Source organism: Aedes albopictus, chromosome 3 (genome assembly GCF_035046485.1).
Source record: "Aedes albopictus strain Foshan chromosome 3, AalbF5, whole genome shotgun sequence".
NCBI classification, from domain to species: domain Eukaryota; kingdom Metazoa; phylum Arthropoda; class Insecta; order Diptera; family Culicidae; genus Aedes; species Aedes albopictus.
Genome location: NC_085138.1, coordinates 428,613,949 through 428,634,429, shown reverse-complemented (window position 1 = coordinate 428,634,429; position 20,481 = coordinate 428,613,949). Strand labels below are relative to the sequence as shown.

At 37.3% G+C, this 20,481-nt stretch overlaps 2 protein-coding genes across 3 annotated transcripts; one reads left to right on the top strand and one right to left on the bottom strand.

The window, feature by feature from the left end:
• Nucleotides 1-7,865: 7,865 nt before the first annotated feature.
• Nucleotides 7,866-8,478, top strand: LOC109407693 (TCF3 fusion partner homolog). The gene is made up of 2 exons (XM_019680841.3): nucleotides 7,866-8,164; nucleotides 8,221-8,478. The coding sequence occupies exons 1-2, from the start codon at nucleotides 7,998-8,000 to the stop codon at nucleotides 8,363-8,365; spliced, it is 312 nt and encodes a 103-aa protein (XP_019536386.1). The 5' UTR covers nucleotides 7,866-7,997; the 3' UTR covers nucleotides 8,366-8,478.
• A 10,065-nt stretch (nucleotides 8,479-18,543) lies between these two features.
• Nucleotides 18,544-20,216, bottom strand: LOC109407646 (ragulator complex protein LAMTOR1). Of its 2 annotated transcripts, XM_019680799.4 has the most exons (6): nucleotides 20,122-20,216; nucleotides 19,840-20,020; nucleotides 19,610-19,773; nucleotides 19,396-19,532; nucleotides 19,213-19,286; nucleotides 18,544-19,139 (listed from the first exon to the last, which is right to left on the bottom strand). In XM_019680799.4, exons 2-6 carry the CDS (start codon nucleotides 19,912-19,914, stop codon nucleotides 19,047-19,049), a joined length of 543 nt encoding a protein of 180 aa, XP_019536344.2. In that variant the 5' UTR covers nucleotides 19,915-20,020; nucleotides 20,122-20,216; the 3' UTR covers nucleotides 18,544-19,046. The 2 variants fall into 2 exon arrangements, with proteins under 2 accessions (XP_019536344.2, XP_019536343.2); XM_019680798.4 differs by lacking the exon at nucleotides 20,122-20,216 and having other exon boundaries at nucleotides 19,840-20,109.
• Nucleotides 20,217-20,481: the final 265 nt, after the last annotated feature.

The following is a 20,481-nucleotide window of genomic DNA, read 5'->3' as shown; positions in this document are numbered from 1 at the left end:
ATTTTAAACCCCCTCAACCATTCATCCATCAGCACGGGTCGCCTGACACCTTGGATTGGGGTTCCCTGTTTAGTGGACTTTTACCCCTAGAACAGGTGGTCCGTAGTGTTATTCTTAGCCAATTGAGACAACCGCTACCGACACTACACAGCTATCTAGGCTGATCGGGAAAAGAAGTTAATATGTAGTCTTTACTATTAGAAACTAATATATTACAGACATCTTGTCAGTAGACAGTGATTTGTAGTTCCTATTATAAAAATCAAATCAAGCGAAGTGACAGGTGCAAAAATCAATCTCATTTTTTTGTGAATTCCTCCGAAGATTTCTTTGAAAATTTCTTCAGCACTTCCTTGTGATATTCAAACGAGAGTTTCCAATGGAATTTCTTCGGCAATTTGTTTGGAAATTCTTTGGGCAGTTTCGCTGAATATTAGTGAATCTTTCTGGTAAAGTCTACGGATTTCTTTTACATGTACTAGGTTCGGTTATTAATTTAATCATTTTTTTTTTCACTGCGTCTGAAGTCAGATAAATTTCTTTCAGAAGTTTGTTTGCGAGTTCCTTCGGGTTTTTGCTTCGGTAATGCATCTGGAAATGTTTTCGATAATATATTATAAATTTCTTTATCGATTCCTTTGACAATACCTTCAGGAATGTCTTTGATAATTGCTTTGTGTTTTTTTTTCATCATTTTTTTTAAATCTGTTGTCTAATTTTATTGGGAATTTCTTCGGAAATATATTTCAAAATCGTTTCTACAGTTTCGTTGGTATTTTTGTGGTAATTTCTTTGAATACTGCTTTTTGTCGAAGATTCTTCAGGCAAGTTTCTTTGGATTTTTTACGGCAATTCCAAAACCTACAAAACTTTCTTTTGAAACTCTTCTTCAGTCATTATTTTGGAATTACCTAGATATTTTTTTTTTTTTCGAAATTTAGGAACTCTTAATTAAAAGTGCTGAAAGAATTTGCAATGAAATTGTTATGATGTTCATAAGAATTTATGAAGGAATTGCCGTATCAATTCCCAAAGAGATTGCTAGAGGAAACTCAAAAGAACTTGCCTAATTCTTTCCGAAAGAATTTCCAAAGGAGTTACCAACAAAATTTAAAAAAAAAATCATATAAAGGAGAAAAGGCACTTTCGGTGCATCCCATGTATACTGATGACTCAAACCTTATACCACAGACAAACAGACGTAACACTGGCATTTCCCATCGTACACCGATTTTACGGTCCATTTAAAAATTTGATAGTTGGCCAACTGCCCACCCGTGGCGCTCGCATCGTTTTTGTTCGAGTTTGATGTTTGCCCGCTACCGCCATCTAGTTGATGGTTGGCCAAACTCAGTCCATTTAGTATTGGGTGAACAGGTTTCCGGGACTTTGATTTGAATCGAAAAATGTTCGAAGCGTTACGTCTGTTTGTCTGTGATTTGGGACTGATCTCTGAGTCTTAGGTAAAACTGACGCAATTCTTCATTACACCAACAATGTTAGCCATGAAAATGTTTGACAATTCTCAGATCATTTTGATAAACCACACACATTCACACGACCTTGTTGCCGTCCTTTTCATGCTCATGTTACATCTCAGTTCATCTCAGTTTCATGCTCATGTTGCCGTCAGCCATTTTGAGGTTAGGTTCGTTGGTGTGATGAAGAATCCTTCAATGGTCGAGAACTGTCCTGGCAACGTCCTTGCGATTGCTCAGGAAAGGGAAAGGATGATTAGTTTGACAGCTAAGAAAGATGTAGGCAATTCTACGATCTCTCAGGCCTAGGTGTCACAGGAATTTGAGCGTTGTTAGTGGAAGGGTAAACCCAAAAGGATACGTTCAGGCACACCATTGTTTGACTGCTTCGAATCAGTTATCTGACCAATTTATCGTGGTTTACTCGTCATCTTGAAGGGAAATTGTTGAATTATTGTCGGTTCTTCGATTGAATTTTTTTAATATAAAATATTATTGCCATCGTAAGTCGAATAAGCTATATATTAGTGATACGCTCGCCACAGTTACATATGTTTACAATATTATTTGTATCTGAATTTTGCTCAGATAAAATGTTAATTAGCAGTAACGATAAAACAAAAAGTACTTTGATCTTGGAATATTTTTAAATACGGTAAATATCGAGATTAAAATTTGATTTGGTAGATCTTACACAGCAATTCACCATTTGAAGGTGATCTACCCACGTAACGGGTTTATAAAAACGATAATATCATACAAAATCCCCGTCTTTTACTGTAACTTTTTTCTCCCGCTATATAGAATGTTCATTGTTCACCCCATATGGACATTTTCTTATTTTGCTGTGACCTTTCAGATAAGGTATGAGTCATTAGTGTACTGTAGCACAACTCCATTTTTTCCAATTCCCCATTCTGGAGAAATTGTTTCCAAAAAAGTTTATGAAGAAATTTCCAAGAAATAACCGATACCATTTCCAAATAAATTTCCGGACGAAGGAATTTTCAAGAAATTTCGGAGCGCATTTCCGCATAAATTTTTTCACAAATAAATTTCCGAAAAAAGTTTTCAAAGTATATACCGAGAGAATTTTGGAAGGAATTCTCAAAATATTTGTAGAATGAATACTTCCATATGCTGTATAGTTGTACCATGTTAATAGGAATTTCCATAGGACAACTATGCTGCACACGGCAGAATAGCGAAAGAAATTTCAATGGAAATTTTCAAAGAAATGATCAAAAAAGTTCCCAGAGCGAAAACAAAAGAAGTTTTCTAAGAGTTGGCTGAGAATGTTTCATAGGAATTACCGTATCAATAAAACGAATAACAAAAATAAACCAATAAACCAATAAGATCTGTAACATATTTCTGCATGATTTAGGTAAATTTATCAAAATTTACCTATTTAGCATGGGCGGCTACAATTGAGTAGCCTCTTGAGCAATCTTTCAGCTTTCTTCTATTTTTTTTCTTGAACCGTTATGGAGCTTTTCAATTTCACAACGGAGCATTAGTAGCTTAGCATTCTATCTTGGTGGGACAAATACCAAAGTAACAAACAATGCCAATAAGCGTCAACTTCTTGCTAAAAACAACGCATTCCGATCGCTTCTTTGAATCCGTGCCACTTTTTCCGGTTGCTACGAGAGTGCACTAGCTGATGCTACTGCTGCAGCTCTCGCAAACAACAAACAAACCGCCAGTTCAACCGCAACCAAGTGAAAAAACGGAAATGCATAACAATGAATCACGGTAGGGCTTTGTACGGTTCACGGGTTTCGCCGCGCTACGACGATGAGGACCTGGGTGTGCGTGGCAAGAAAAAAAAATCCTTTTCAAGAACCTGCGAAGAAAACGAACGCCGAAAGGAAGCAAACAGCTGCACAATTGGCAGAGTGAGAAAACTGTTATTTTTATGCCCTCGCGGAGCTTTTACTTTCGCAGCTCAGCCGAACAACAACGGGCTCCTTGAGCCACTTCGGCAGATTTGGTCTTGTTATACCGAGTAGATCCCTACTATGCAATGTGTCCTGGAATGGGGATGGGGGAAGTTAAGGAATGCAACACTGCAGCGCTGCCCGACCCGAGATGCTTGTAATGGCTCAAGGTGATGACACTGTACGAGTCCGCTGGGAAAAGGCACTCAACCAGCAGAGGCTTGGTGAATAAACTTTACTTTTTCCTGGGAACGCTATTTATAGACCTGGAAAATGGATGCATCGCCAGCCAGCAAAGGACTCTTGTCTTGTTGAAAGGAAATGCGACTCGGTTGTCGGTTGATTGGGGTTCATCCTGTCATGTGCGAAGTAGGAAAAAGAGCATTGCCTCTGCATATATCTACACTAAGGTCTTTTTTTACACGGGTAGTTTTTCTGCTTTAACTCGGTCAATTTTGAGCCAATTCACATGAAAATTTGTACACAGGTAGACACGGTTAGTACTACCTGTGTACGGAAAATCAGATAGGTAGGTTCAAAATTGACCGAGTTAAAGCAGAAAAACTACCCGTGTAAAAAAAGACCTTAGTGTATATGGAGAAGAGCATCTTATTCTGCAGCGTTAGCAAACTAGGAACAACAGGGAACAGCTAACTGGAAAAGAGCAACAGCTAGCGAATGTAAAGGTTCAACTGTGCGGTGGTGGAAAGGTCCTAAATCAATAGATTTACTTACCGAGACCAAGTGTACTTACATGAGTTCGACGAAGCTTCCGGATACTACCGCAGTCCTATGTTACAACATCGTCAGGTCATCAGATGAGGATGCAGCAATAAATAGATTGTAACTTACCGAGTGTGGTTTCACACAGGGATCGAGATTTATAGCACTCGATAAGACTGTAGCAAAGGAGGAAGGCATCCGGGTTTAAGACGTATAGTGTTCGTTTTCACTTCGGTGTCTTTGGTTTCTTATGAGGGTTAGCCAACCAATGCGGTTTTCAATCCATCAATAAATATTGGGATAAAAGCAATTTGCATTAAACACCCATTTCGTCACATGGTGTTAGACAAAGGACCACAGAAATATTAGTTGCGGATTCAGTTTGTTATTGGCTAATATCCGTTTTTAGTCAACATGTGGTCTCCCTACAATTACTTACAAGATAGAAGCAATCGTTTTCAAACCACAAACCAGAAAGAGCTAGTTTACAAAACAAAGATTTGGTAACTCATTCTAAATGAAACTTTTCGGTATACATGCTATACTGCCCCCACTCGCATATCAGTCCCATTTGACTTTTCATCACTTTTGAGTTAACGTAAGGAATCATCATCATTTTCAACGTACTTTCAAAACCCTTAATAAAAATTGCGGATTTTTATGTCAACGTGCGAAAAAAATACCAAATCATGAGCGTCCCATATTGAAAGTACCCGCATAACAGTCCCATCATGGATTTTTGTATCATGTAACACAAAACTGAACAATTTTTTAGTGATCCTAATATTTTTCACAGTTATGTATTCAGGTGCAAAGCAATCTGTGAAAGTTTCGAGATGATCCAAATATTTTTCAAGTTATGACGATTTTTAAAAGTTTTGTATGGGAACGAGTCATCAAACTTCAAACGCTGTTTTCTCAATTCCTACTTTTTGCAAATGGGACTGTTATGCGAGTGGGGGCAGTATAGCTCGTAACAATATCGTACACATTTCAAACTTAATTGTGTATTTTTGTTATTATTGAAGATCTATCTGTATGTTATTGTTGAAAGCCTGAAAGTGCGTGTTACGACAGAAATATTTATATAGACATTTCTGTCGAAATACGCACTTTCAGGCTTTCAACAATAACATGCAGATAGATCTTCAATGATAACAGAAGTACACAATACTAAGTTTGAAATGTGCACGATTTTGTTACGAGTGTAGATATGAAGGCCTTAGCCCCAATTGGTATCCACAGATATCCCTGATGTTCTAGAAATTCGTCTTACATACCCTGCTTGTATAAATCAGACGGGACATAATCTGTATGCACTTCTATTGATAGATCATTACACATTTAAATATATCTAAACTTCAGCATGGTTTGGATGATCCAGGATAGCGCTGGGATGCATAAGCATCATATGATTCAACTGATCATGTACTAAAGTGCACTATACATACTAAGTTCCAACACAGAGAACAGACATCCAAGTCCAATTCCGAAACTGTGTAAGGCATTTAATGGTAATTTAAAATGGCAACACAAGTGGCAATAATTCCGTGGAATTATTCCGTGGCATCACTGCTATCGCAGAGTTCCTATGCCGTTGTCAGTGGTGAATATGAAACTTATCTAAATATGTATACTCACTACTGATTGTGGCAACTTGCTGTATGTTGGCGCTGGTGTTGTCAACGCTAAAAATATGTGTGTTCTAACACAGCTTTCGAGAGAAAATTTCTTCTAGCTTGGATGTCTGTTCTCTGTGGTTCCAAGTGTACCTGATGCTACAAATGTTACGAGTATGTGTAGCAAGCAATTGAACAGGCTTCATGAAAATCGTAAATATCACTCGTGTTTAACACCACTCTCCTTATAACACCCACAGATAATAGGCATGGAAGCTAGAAAAAACAAATCACTCAAAAGCTGTGGATGAATTCGATTGCTTTTAGCGTTGACAACACTAGCGCCTCCATACAGCAAGTTGCCACAATCTGTGATGATTATACATATCTAGATAAGTTTCATATTCACCACTGCCAACAGCATGGGAACTTTGTGATAGCAGCGCCACCACGGTGTTGCTACTTGTGTTGCCATTTCAAATGTCCGTTAAATTCTTCGCACAGTTTGAAACTGAAATTGGATGATATTACAAGTTTTATTTTTGTGTTAAATGTACTATTTTAAATTGTAAGCATTTTCTGCAAGCTGCTTAAGAGGCTAACAATGAGCCTTGCCGGAACTTGGGACCGTAGTTCCAGTAAGGCTCATAGTTAGTTAGCCTTTTAAGCAGCCAGAAAGCTCCACTCGTCCATGGTCAAATATTTGACAAGAACAGAACTCATGAAACAACAAGAAACAACATCAGGTGAGTGAGATTGAGTTTAAATAAGGGCGAAAGTATTGTACGTGCAGTTGAAACCCGGAATTTTCGACTAGCGAAGTTGGATTTTTCTCCAAATCCGTGCGTCGGACCTAACTTCGGAAGTGGTGCGCTGTATAGCCACAGAGAACAGACATCCAAGTCCAGTTCCGAAACTGTGTAAGGAATTTAACGGCCATTTGAAATCGGCAACACAAGTGGCAATAGCGTGGCGCTGCAATCGGTTAATTTCCCATACTAATTTAATTCACCACTTGAAATGTTTCAATTCACCACTGACTGTGGCAATATGGTGTTTGGTGGCGTTAGTGCTGACATCGTGTATTGGTTTGCAACCTGACTCGAGTAAAGATTCAAATCCTTACACAACTTTCCAAATTAAATTTGTTCTAGCCTGGATGTCTGTTCTCTGTGGTATAGCGGACCAGGTTTGCTATACAGCGCACCACTTTCGAAGTTAGGTCCGACGCACGGATTTGGAGAAAAATCCAACTTCGCTAGTCGAAAACTCCGATTGTCAACTAAATTGAGATTAACATGATCGATTTCTCTTCATCGACCCTCTCTTCTTCAAATTAAACTGGCAAGATGCAAGTTTGATTAAACTTTTTGGCCATAAAACGCTAGGTTGGGATGCGATCTTGCGCCCAAACGTAAAAAAGTTTAATCAAACTTGTATCTTGTCAGTTTAATTTGAAGAAGAGAAAGTCGATGAAGAGAAGTCGATCATGTTAGTTTCGCCCTTATTTAAACTCAATCTAGCTGTTGGATATTACGACAATGATTTTTCATAAGGGCCTAACTGACTTGATCGGTTTCTCTTAGTCGACTCTCTCTCTTTCGCTAATAACTTGATCAAAACAAACAAAATCATTATTCTTTTTGTTTCTATAGCAACATGTAGTCGTCTTCTTCACATTTCAACCAAAAAATCTTTGGAAAACTCAATACACATTCTTTGATAACACAAAGAGAGGATCGATTAAGAGAGCTCGAAAATGTCAGTTAGGCCCAAATGAAAAATCAGTGTCGATTAAGCAAAATGTGCCCTTGTGTGTACACCACGCCAAGAAGAAGAAATCACCGGAAACAAAGTTTGAAAGATGCCATGGCACTGCAAAACGAAACTTCCAAATCGATTTCGCTATCTTTACTATTTTGGCGCCATAAGAGAAGCACGTGTCCGTCTGATGCAAGGGGCCCTGTTTTCGCATGTTTTCAGCATTGTATTCTACGCGTTCTCCATTTGGCATACTGGACTGATGGCGGTTGCGGCCGAAAGAGAGAGAAAATGCGTCGCGACTCTGAGAGATGGGCGTCTCTCCCCGGTAACGTCAAACTCAGCTGATTGCGAAAGGAGGTGAACAACATAAACAAAACTTTTACGTGCTTACCTGCCTGTGTTGTGCTATGTTTCGTTTCTTTAAATATTAATCGCCAATAAGTAGGTGAAATCCGATCCGACCTCCAGCGATGACCAGTGGGAAACCCTCGAAACCGAACGTGAGTCATCCGCACGGCGAAAATGGCCACCAGCTGTTCAACGAAACGGACAAAAACGAACAGTACCGGCGGAGTGTGAAAATGCTGCAGGAACGGTGCAAAGCCATTCAAAAGAACAACGAGCGGATTGTGCATCGGTAAGTACCTAACTGTTAATATGCACCGATGAAGGTAAACATGGAAATTTGTATAGGTTACACATGGTCAAAAAGCTAACCAAAAAGCGGAACCGCGAGGTGGAGATACTAAAGAATCGACTCGATAGACACAACGACGGATGGAGGACGGCGCCCCAGCCAGTGGCGGTCAAGCTGGAAGAGAGTAAGGCTTCGGAATGAACGGTGTGCACTAGGCAAGGTATAGATAAACGTAAGTTTCATTTTTATTAATTATTCATACAGCGTAAGCGATTTAACAAGAATAGATGTACCTTAGAGTTGATTGATTTTTATGCAAACAGACAACTTATTTATTATCACAGCCAAAGAAGGATAGGCAATTTATAGGCATTGTATAGTAAGAATGTTTAATTATTTCTTTAGTCTTTTTGAGAACTTGGACGGGTAGTTAAAATCCTGGGTTCAATTCCTGGCCCGTATCTTTCCTCCTACTTTGTATCTTTCTATAAACCCACTCATGCATATTGGCTGTGAAAGCCGTTTCCCTTCCTTTCAAGCTTTTACATCTCAGTATCAAGGGGTGATACACAAATTATGTCACGCAAAAATCGACCATTTTTAACCCCCCCCCCCTCCCCCCTATGTCACACTTTTTGTATAGGACTCAATATTTTTTGTAAAGGTCGTCCCGATCTGCAACCCCCCCTCCCCCCTAAAAGCGTGACGTAATTTGTGTATGACCCCCAATCTATCAGATTACGCCTATGAGTTTTGCAATCAAGTGAACTGTGCCGCACATCTTCCGAATAATAAAACACACAATTCTATCACCTTACGCCTGGCATCCACGCACCAATGTGAACCCTCTGCCAACCATCATCCGTATGATGAATTTGTGCAGACGCAAAGGTATAATCGGTCTGCTGTGGATGCAATGCACACGATTACAATCATCACTTTTTTCCCCTTCTCCACATTGATCTGCAACCTGACGTGGCAGGCGCCATTGTCGCCTAAAAATAGAAGATCATCAACCTTCACACGCTGAAGATACCTGCTTAGACCCCGACAGATATCTCATTGGTTCCTTGTGTGAGTGTAGCTGGTGTGGCGATATTGGAGTAGCATCTGCGAGCGGCCAATCAAGCTCAAGCTCAAGTTTTTTGGATTTTTTTTTTAGCTTTTGTACTCTGAGCCAAGAAAGCTCTAGGCTTAAACTATGGAACACACTTAAAATAAAGTACCGTATTCAGCTGTTCTATTTTCGGTAAAAGTTCAGATTACCGAATGTTCAGCAACATATTACCGAAGTTCGTCAAAAAATTACCGAACGTTCGGTAAACTCTACTGAATCATCGGTAATGTTTACCGAACGTTCGGTAAAGATTAGCCGAACTTCGGTAAAACTGTGCTGAACTTCGGTAATCCGAACTTTTACCGAAAATAGAACAGCCGAACAAGTGACTCTGAAATAAGTGTGAAGTGATCGTAAAACGCTCTTGTTATTCATTTTAACTTATACAAGTCGTGCATTTCACCCACGATTTGACCTCAGCATTCCACACACACTTCCATGTTATAATCATGTATTCGTGGTAATCACGTTCGAATATATGCGTGCCTATTTTGTAGATGTAGCTTTGAAACTGCGAGGAAAACATTTGCACTCTTACCCCGGACGTTAGTTTTATAATTATTATGGCCTTCGAATTGGCGTGCATTTTTGTGTAAGGAAAAGTTCGCGCTAGTGTTCGTGTGTTGAAATGTCACTTATCTCCATAGGCAGAGAAGGGCAGAGATCACCACATTGCGGACCAAGATTGGTCGATTAACACAGTACAAACGATCAACGAGGCTAGTTCGTTCTGTTGCTGAAATTGTGATGCCCGCAGAACTCCGAGATCTCACAGAAGTCAACATTACGGAGATGCTCGACACCCATGTATAGCGGTTGAGTGCTCTTGCGAAACTATTGCGGCGTTATGGAGAATGTTCGAAGCGCAAAGAACAAAACCGGATGTTCAACATTAACGAAAAGGAGTTCTACAACTGCATCCGAAGCGAAGCTTGTGATTATGGACCAGGCTTTCGGCTATATATATAAAAATGAGTTTGCAGCCCCTTTGAGGCAACAAAACTCACGAATGGCTGAACCGATCAGCATGACCCTTGCACGTTTCGATTCGTATTCATGGTGGCTGTGTTTATATGTATAAAAAGTTACGAAAATCAAGTTCAAAAGTTAGAAAATTGATAAAGTACTGATGTTTATGAACTGGGAAGAAAATCAATATGATCGAAATCAAACCAATCTAGAGTGCGGTGCTTAAATTAGCTTAAAAGCTGTCAAACCACCACAAGATTGGCAAGACAGAGTTTGCCGGGACAGCTAGTTAAATATGAAATCTACCTAAGTGAAAAATCCGTTGAACGGATGCGAACAAAGTCATCGATAAATTGCTGTAAACGGCTATTGCAAACAAAGACGCAAATAAAACATCAAAGCATGCCTTTGTACTTCCCGGTCAGAAATTCCTCTCGTTCGTGTCCTTCGCATTGTTTTAAGCTTACAATGTATATCCCTTTCCTTGTTGCATAAATACCGGGCATCGGAAAATGGCCATATGGAGTGAGAAAGCAAAACAGGGAAATGGGTACAGATGGAGGATGGACTGTGTAAGGAAATATGATGGAAATTCACAAAAAAGTACAATGGTATATCCGCTGTCAAGTGATGAGCAAAGGTATATTGTAAGGGTTACTGCACCCTCAATATACGTTTTTTTAGTGTTTGCTCACACATTTGTAATATATCTAACAGTTAATATTTTCGCCTTTGCTGTCAATGACCCAAAGAAGTTTAAGAAATTTCTTAGTCTAAATTACATTGTTTTAAACAGGAATGAAAAAGTAGTAATCTCAGTTCCTATACACTGAAGTTTTTTTACGCGGTCCGTCCTAAAAAACCGCGTTATTTCAAAAACCGTCGTAAAAAAATCCGCGTTTTTTTTTTAAACACGCGTAAAATAGTCAGGACCACATCTAACGTGACTTGACTTTTTTTAAGTAACGCGGTTTTTTTACGACGAGTTTTGAAATAACGCGATTTTTTACGCGGTTTTACGCGGGACCATTACCGTCGTAAAGAAAACTTCATTGTATATTCGTACTAGTATTACCTATATGCAATATACTAAGACTATTGCAAAATATATAAAGCCATTAACGCAGAAGTACTCAGAAAAGGCCCAAAAGTAATGTAAATACAGTCAGGTTTTTTTTACGCGGGGATTACGTACCGCGTAAAAAAAAACTCAGTCCAACTTCAAAAAACCGCGTAAAAAACTCACCATTTCTCGACGAATCATGCAAAAATAAGACGATATTTTTTTTTTGTATGGAGTTTTCATTTACGCGGCCGCGTAAACTGTAATATCGCTTTGCCCCTCCCTTCGTGAAATCAAACGATACTAGTGGCATATATCACCGAACAAAGATTACTATATGAACCAATAGCTATCCCAACAATACGACTTCCAAATATTTAAAACCATAGTAAAAGAGGACCGAAAAGGACAAAGTCTGTCTCCCATGTTTGTTGCATACACACACCTAAATACCGGAACGATACGCGATCATCACCGTTGTTGTTGTCGCCGGACGGGGTGAATGTCGTAGCATAGCTGCGAGATATTTATAACTACACATAGTTTATAGGTCACTATGCTACTGCACATTCCTGTTTGCCGTTGGCAAATTTATGATATGATGGCACATGGAAATAGAGCAGCAGTAGAAGATGGTTGTCCGCTTCAACAACTAAACTGTTAAACAAGCGGCGGAGCGAACATATACGCCTTGACACAGTTCCAAGCAGTGAGAAATGAAAGCGCCTTCCGGTTGTTTGGGAAAATGTATTTCTTTATCCTGGCGGGTTTTTTTTTTCTGCTGGAGCTGCCAACTTCCTATAGTACGAAGCTGTTTTTATGGTTTGATCTGTAATAATTGTGTATTGTTCCGGACGAGCTGTTATGTCTTACTATTTTAGGATTTTGCAAATCCAAAAACTACATATCAGGGACCTATGGAATGCCTTATGGTGAATTTTTTTTCTATTTCCTCACAACACAAGTTTACAAAATAAAATCAAAGTCGTGAACTTCTATCAACGACCATAATTTTTGATGCGTAATTACGTGCTGATTTCAAAATCCGGCTCAAAAAATTTCAAGAAGAACAGTTTTTCAGTTTTAATCTAAAATTGAGTTTTACAGTTTTTGAAAATATGGAATTTGCCAAAATTTTAATATTTTGCATTACAGTTAATCAATTTTCTATCTTTCTGCGTTAAGCTGATTATAATATGTTTCGATATCTGAACACATTTTTGGTGTCAGTTTAGTAGAAGTCGAGAAATTGGTGAGTGTAAGGGACGATCTCCTTAAATTTTAGCGAAATTAAAAATAATAGTGAAGATTAGTATACTTTTCAATCAAAAAAATATATATTAAAAATTATTTCTCAACGTATATTTGAAACATAAAAATTTCAGCTCAATCGGAGCATTAATTACAGAGAACAAGATGTATGAAGGGAGCTACTTTGCTTAAATGTAGAACAAAAATCGATTCAAAATTGTCAGCTTGTATTTTTTTTTCTTCACGTTTTCGAACAGGGCATGATTCTACACTAAAAATGATCAGCGGCTTACCGGATTCAAAAATGATGTAAACTGGTGTAACTATTAACAGATAGCTTTCATAGCCTATTGATCAGTTTAAATATATGCCATGAATTATGCCGAAATTATGTACTCTATAACCAAAAGAATGTCAAGACAATTGCTTATGCGAAAAGTTCTTGCACCGATTCGAAATCGAGCACAAATATCCGCAACATATAGTCTTACTGAATATCCACGGGTTTGCTGCTTCTCCTATATAGTCTCCCATCCAAGTATCATAATTGGAATTCCACTAAAAATTCATCCAAACATTCTGGTCGTCATGACGCAAAAGCCGAGCATTCCTCAAATTTTATTTCAAGGATTGTTGCCAATATTTTAATAAATACATATTGGATTTTCCCCCGAGAGAGCACTCTTTTTTATCTCTATTTTTTTTTCAAGAAAATCATAATATTTGGTATACAGGTATACCTCGATTTAGTGGACCCTCGATTATATAGACGATTTTATGTACTTCGATTTTATGTACATTTTTTTTCAATGGTAAAAGTTTTAACATTCAATCAGTTTGAAACTTGCAGTTTGTATCATGATGACTTATAATGCAGGGGTTTCCAGCCTTCACGCGGAGCACTTCATATCAATAAATTGTTTAGTGGAGTCCCCATAATAGCGCCAAAGCATACCTCATGACATACTTAGTTCTATATATTTACCTTAATCTCATACTTCCCTTTCTGACTTCATTTTTTTTATATAAATATCTCTGGTGAGTGGAGTATATGGGGTGATTTTCTGGCGATATTTTTTTACAGATGCAACAATGACAAATTTTTTACGCAAACTGCCATTCGCCAGACTTTTTCTCAAACTTTTCAAACAAACTTTTTTCAACATTTCTTATGACTTTTTCACCGAGAATTGTATTATATTTCTAATAATACAATAAGTCGAGTCAAGTACAAGACACTGAAGACGACCTTACAGTTGAGGTCGAAATACGTATCTGTCAAAGGATGCAAATTCTTAGTGGAATTCAAAGGAACCGTACTTAACCCGATTTTCTTTTATTTACAGATATTCCCCTAACAAGCCCAGGTTAATCATCATTATATTTCTGATATTTTTGGCAGATGTCTGCTGATTGAATTCCAAAATTTGTAGCAAATTGTAAAGGTCATTATAATGCTTCGGCAGATTACTGACCAAATGTGACATTAACTATTTCTAGTGCTGTCATGGTAGAATCCGAACTAGTTAGTCGAGGTTCCCCGATTTCAGCGTCCTTTCGCGTGTACATTTCCAAAAATGAATTCCTGGAGGAATCTTTGAAAGAACCGCTTGAGCAATTCCTGAAGGATTTGCTGGGACAACTTCTGAAAGAATCCGTGGAACAGCTTTTGAAGTTGTCGAAATTTCTGAAATAATTCTAGTAATATTGAAGAAGTATCTAAAGAAATTTCCGAAAGAATTGCTGTAGAAATTTCAGATGGAATTAAAAACAAACTGAAGAAAATTCTAAATAAATTCCTGCAAAAAATTCTGAATAAAAGGTATATTTTTAGAATCTATAGATGGATTTTCTGAAGAAACTCTGGAAGGAATACCTTCTAGTGGAATACCTAACAAAACTTCTTGAGATATTAAAAAATCCTGGAGAAATCCCCCAATAAAAATCCTAAACAATTTTTCAATGAATTCCTGGAGAAATCCATAGAGAAATTCTTAGAGGTACGCTTGGAAGAAATCCTGGAGAAATTTCTGAGAAAATACATGCAAAATACATGCAATTCCGATGCACTCTCTGTGTCAATTTTTCCATAGCAATCCTTTCCATAGCAATCCTTTGCAGAAGTCTGCAGAATCTGTAGAAACATTTATGAAGTAATCTTTGGAGGATTTCCTAAGCAATTTATGGAAGACAAATGTCTTGAAGGAATACCTAAAGGAATGTAAAGAAATTTTGGGATATTCCTTTATAATCTCTTGCAGAATTTCTAAGGCAATAGTTCTTTAGAAAGCTTCTGAGACAATTTTGAAAGGAGTTTTGAGTGTCTGATTCTCAATGTATTCGTGAATCATATTCTAAAAAACTTCATGGAGTATTTTTGAGAAAGTTCATGAGAGGTTTTCTCGATGAATGCTTTGAAAAATATCTGCAGGAATCTCTATAAAAGAAATCTGAAGATATTCGTAGTTTAATTTCTGGAACAATCTATGCAAGGTTTTTTGAATCCATGCAACATTTTTGAAAGTTATCCGTGCAAGACTTTTTTAAGTAGTTCTTGGAGAAATTTCTAAATGACATTCTAAAGTCTAAAGTCCCTAGAAAATCCCTGTGAAAAAAATCTAACTGAACTTCTTCAGGATATCCTGGATGATTTTTTGATGTAAATCTATGAGCAGTTTCCAAAGAATTTCTTTAAGAATCCCAAGAAGATTTTTTCAGGAATTAGTAAAAGATATTTTAAATAATTGCTAGGATGGATTTCAGCCAGGGTCCATGAAAGAATTATTAAAAAATATGTGGAAGTTTATCCAAAATTATCTGTAAATATTTGTAAAGAAATCTTTGGAGGAAAATATGGAGATATTTTTGAAGAAATTATTAGTCGAATTTATTATAAAAGCCATGAGAGATTTTCAGTAAGAACCCCTCGAAAAATGTGTGATGGAACCCCCGGAGTAGTTTCTGCAAAAAAAAAAAAAATCCAGAATGAATCTCACATTAAAAAAAAGAGTCCCTGGAGGAATTTCTAGAGAAATCCCAGGAGGTTTTTCTGATATAAATTTAGAAACAAAAAAATCGCTGGAGAAATTTCTAAAGCAAAATCCGGAGAAAGTTTTGGAATAATCTTGGGGAGATCGTTTGAGAGAATGCTTAAAGCGGTTTCCGAATGATTTTTCGAAATCTAAAAGAGTCTCGAAAAAAAGGTAAAATCTCGAAGGATTTTCTGAAGAAATCCCTGGAGGAATTTCTACAAAAAATCATATACAACTCTCTCTTTGAAACTTTTGGAGAAATCCCTAATGGAATTTCTCTAGAAATTGGAAGTTGCTGTGGGATGTTTTGGTGAAATCCTTGGAAGAATTTATAAAGTAACCACAGTTCAAATTCTTGAAGGAAGCTTTGAAACATTTTTTTAATGTTTTCTGAAGGCATCGCTGAAAGTTTTATTAAAGGAATCTCTGGAGCAATTTCTGAATAATTGTCTAAAGAAATATCTGAAGGAATCTCTGAACGAATTTTTGTAAGAGTTTCTTCAGGAATGTCTGCTCAATTTCATGGATATTTTTTTTGGAAAAAAGTGGAGGATTTTCTGAAGGAAATCTGAAGAAAATTTCCGAATGAATCAATGGAAGATTTTTTGAAAGAATCCGTGAAGGGTTTCTTGGCCGACAAATTTTCGTAAACAAAAACAGAAAGATGTTTTAGAAGAATTTCTGAAAAAAAATTGGTAGATTTATTAAAGAAACCTCCTAAAGATTCTCCAAACAAATGCCCAGAGAAATTAATGAACAAATAACTAGGGAAAGTTCTGAAGTAATCCCTGGGCGAGTTTCTCAAACAATCTTTGAAATGATTTGTGAAAAATCATGAAGGAATCGGTTCAGCAATTCTTGTCAAATTTCGTTAAATATTTTTTGTGATTCTTCTGGAAGAACACATGAAAGAATTTCTGAAATATTCTGTAACATGATGATTTGATGTGGGAAGTTTTATTCGGAGAACGTCGTAATAAAGTTGAAAATTTTTCGTTTACTTTATTTTATTCAACACCTCAGAATTGCAACAAAAGGCGATCGAGCAGTGGCACAAAGTATTACTACTCATACAGAAAGATCGTTCGGCAAATACCACGCTTTATCAAGTGCTTGTCACGAATCTCCAAATTTCCGAGCTTCTGGAGGAATTTCAGATGGGATCCCAGGAGGAATTTATGAAGTAATTCATAAAGAAATTCCAGGGTACATAAATCCTCGGAGACATTTTCAAATGAATTCCTCAATGAATTTCTGAACTTTTTCAATTTTTTGAGACATTTATACAAACAACGTTATTGTGTATGTCCATTGCCCAAAATATTGGCTTTTGAATCAACCATGCATAGTTTTAGAGACAAAAGATTTTGATGGTAACAAAATATCGAGATAGTAGTTTATTCATTATTTGGCGGGAATAACTAGTATACATATAACAAAAACTCCGAATCTTAAAAACTCAATTTTCATGCAATTTTTATATGTTTTGGTACATTTTGGTATAAAATTTCAATAAAAATCAAATAAAATTTTTGCTTCGTAAAATTCGATTTTATAGACATTTCAAAAATTGAAATGTCCACTAAATCGAGGTATACCTGTAGAAGGTAGCGCCACATAAATCGATGCGACGAGTAGGAAAAAATCCTAAGCTTTTCATTCATGCATTCCTACCTTCAGAAAATTCTCCAAGACTGCTTTTAAAAATTTCTCTAAGGTTTACTTCAGGTATTCTTCCAACGAATCATTTACTAATTGCTCCAAAAATTTCTTCAGAAATTCTTCCATGATGTTTTTTCAGAATTTTTTCCAGGGGTTACTTCACGTTGAACCAATCGTCATTGAAATCATCGTCATCATCGAACATTTGAAAGCAGTGTTTTCGTTCAAATCAAACATTTTTGCAACGAAAATGGATTCACTGTGTTCTACATGAGAAATAGAATACAGTGAATACATTTTCGTGGTTATTGTTTTGATTTATAGTGAAAAAACTGCTTTTCTATTTCCGAAAAATGATGACGGAGTCGAGTCAAGTACAAGACACTGAAGACGACCTTACAGTTGAGGTCGAAATACGTATCTGTCAAAGGATGCAAATTCTTAGTGGAATTCAAAAGAACAGTACTTAACGCGATTTTCTTTTTATTTACAGATATTCCCCTAACAAGCCCAGGTTAATCATCATCGATGACGGATGCTTGAGCCTTCAGGAACTCCTGCGCGAATTCTATCGAGAATTACACCAAAGACTCATTTTGGAATTCCTTGAAAAAATTTTACAAGGATTTCTTCAGTTATTTTCTTTAAGAATTTCTTCAAAAATTGCTCTAACAATTTTCTCAGAAATTTCTTAAATTTTTCTCACAGAAATTCCTCCCATGATTCGTTTAGTTCATCATTTAAAGATTCCGTGAAGATTTTTTTTTTAATCTTTTAAGGAATGTTTAGTAAATTTCTCAAATCATTCTTTTGCGAATTTCACAAATTCTGACTTGAGGAATTCCTCCAAGAACTTCTTAATATTTTTTCCACGATTTCCTTCGGGGATTTATTTGAAGATTTCTCTAAAAATTTATTGCGAAATTCTTTCTAGGATTGCTCTAGGAGTTTCTCCAAAGACATTTTTTAAGAATTTCTGAGACTCTTATAGTAAGAGACTCTTATAGTGATTCCTTCAAGTAGTTCTTTAAGAATTCGCCTCCGAACAATTATGTAAACGTTCCTGCAGAACTTCCTTCAAGAACTCCTTCGAGATTTTCTCCAAACCTTATTTCGGGGTTATTTACAAGGATTCTAAAGCTCGTGCAAGGATCCCATCAAAAATTCAAGAAATTATTCATATTTTTCAGGTTAGCTGGGAAACAACTTTGTTGAAAACATTTAGGGTGCAGTTTCGGATATCTTCATTCTTTCTATTATCAACAAGATAAGAGCCAAACAAACATTCACTTTCATACAAAGCTGTATATACTTATAAGAATATTTATTCCTTAAATTACAGGCCAGCACTTTAGTTCGTTCAAGTGAGTTTGATTTCTGGGAAGCTAGGGGACTTGATAGGATCTCTAATGTACGACACATAAATTTCGGACCCGCGAAGAACTTTAAATAATTTGCCTGAAGGAGAAAGCTTTATGAAACATTTTTTACACTATTGCTTCTTGATCTATCTACTACACCAACGCGTAGTTTGGTAACCTAACAGAAAGGAAAAATGGAAAACGTAATTAAACTTTCGACACTGATAAAATGTGGAGTAAACATAACATCAAACCCTTCCAATGCTCATCGTTGCCGACAGGACAGAGCCGAAATGAGGACACAAATTAGAAAAGAAACAAAGCTTGCTGCAGCATCCCACCCCGTGTATTGCGCGCGGGTGTTGTACCTTGCTTATTTGCCTTCCGTTTTTTATTACTTTTACAGATGCCGCCGGATGGCGTGATATTATGGAATCCTAAAAGGCACCACCAGATTTTCGGTGTGCTTAACCTTGATCTCGCCAACGGCAACGTTCGCCTTCTGGACCATGTCACGGATCTGCGAGGTGATGTAATAAGAAAGCGCACGTTACTTTGGGTTAATAGAACAAATTTAATGCCCAGTTACTTACCATGCTCAAATCGGCGGGCGCAATAGCCGCTGATGCTAACACTGACTCAGGGTTCGCAATGTCTTTCAGGAGGCCTAGAAAGATAAAAATGGAAGAGTTTAGTTTTTTTTTCTGTAGTTTAGGTAGGTTTCTATGTATTATGCGCCGAGCTTGGTTTGTCGGAACATAGTAAAAGACACTCACCAACATGGTGCACATGATTCGGATGCTGTACCGTGTTCCACTGTTGTGCCAGTCGTTGGGAGTAGATTTTCACCCGATCGTTGTATTCGTGTGGCTCGATGTTGTGAATGTCCATGGCTGCAACATCGATCACATTCCTAGAAACAAATTCAACCCATTATCATCACTCCAAACAAACTGAACAGTTACTTGCTGAACAGCTAAATAAACTTACGCCGCCGTGTCCTGGATGATTTTGTTCAGCGCCGAAACGTCGTCCTTCTTCGGTACCGAGTTGGGGTACTCCTGCGTGAGGTCTTCGCTGTCCGACCTCCGGACGGCTGGGCTATTGCTTACCGGATTGTCCAGCAGATGTGTTCGCTCGTTCGGTTCGTTGCCCTAAATCAGAAATCATTGTCAGCTTATAGAATAATCACCAAACGACGAGCTATAGTATTATTTTACCTGTGCGGAAGAATCTTCATGGCAGCTGAAGCATCTGGTAGCGTAATCTACCAGCGTACGAAAACAATCGTTCATGGCCGAGACGTTGAAGAGCTCTGCTGCCTCCTGCGTTGATTATCAATCAGTTTCTCCTTTTTTACTGATCTGCACGGGTTGACTCACTATCAGGGGGTGTTTCGGCCTGAATTTTTGTACCGTGATTTAATCAGTTTGAAAGGAACGGAGAAAATAATTATTATTCTTTCTTCTAGATTCGTTTATGGAACAAAAATAAATACCTACCTACGATTAGCGATAACAAACTGACTAGCAGACAAAAAAGAAATACTACAAAAGGGAGATGATGATAATTTGACGTTTGAAGATAAAAGATCCGAAAGAAGGTATGCCCTACACGGAGAAACTACCCGCATAGAAAAATACTATTCATGATATCGTTCATATCATACGATATCTATTGGAGCAATGATAACAATACAAGCAGTAATCGTTTTATGATAAAATGATTGAGATTTAAAAATTTCAATTGTTTAGAATTGTTCAAGTATCATTGAGCATATAATAATGATACCTTGAATAATGATTAAATAATTTTGAATAATATGGCTTAGCAGAATTGCAGCGACAAAAATAATGCTTCCG

Excerpts from the sequence above, each read along its gene's own strand:
- LOC109407693 (XM_019680841.3), top strand. The coding sequence starts at position 7,998 with ATGACCAGTGGGAAACCCTCGAAACCGAACGTGAGTCATCCGCACGGC. Across the intron at positions 8,165-8,220 it reads AACGAGCGGATTGTGCATCG|GTTACACATGGTCAAAAAGC; the intron begins GTAAGTACCTAA and ends AAATTTGTATAG.
- LOC109407646 (XM_019680799.4), bottom strand. The coding sequence starts at position 19,914 with ATGAACGATTGTTTTCGTACGCTGGTAGATTACGCTACCAGATGCTTC. Across the intron at positions 19,774-19,839 it reads ATGAAGATTCTTCCGCACAG|GGCAACGAACCGAACGAGCG; the intron begins GTAAAATAATAC and ends TTTCTGATTTAG. Across the intron at positions 19,533-19,609 it reads ATCATCCAGGACACGGCGGC|GAATGTGATCGATGTTGCAG; the intron begins GTAAGTTTATTT and ends ATTTGTTTCTAG.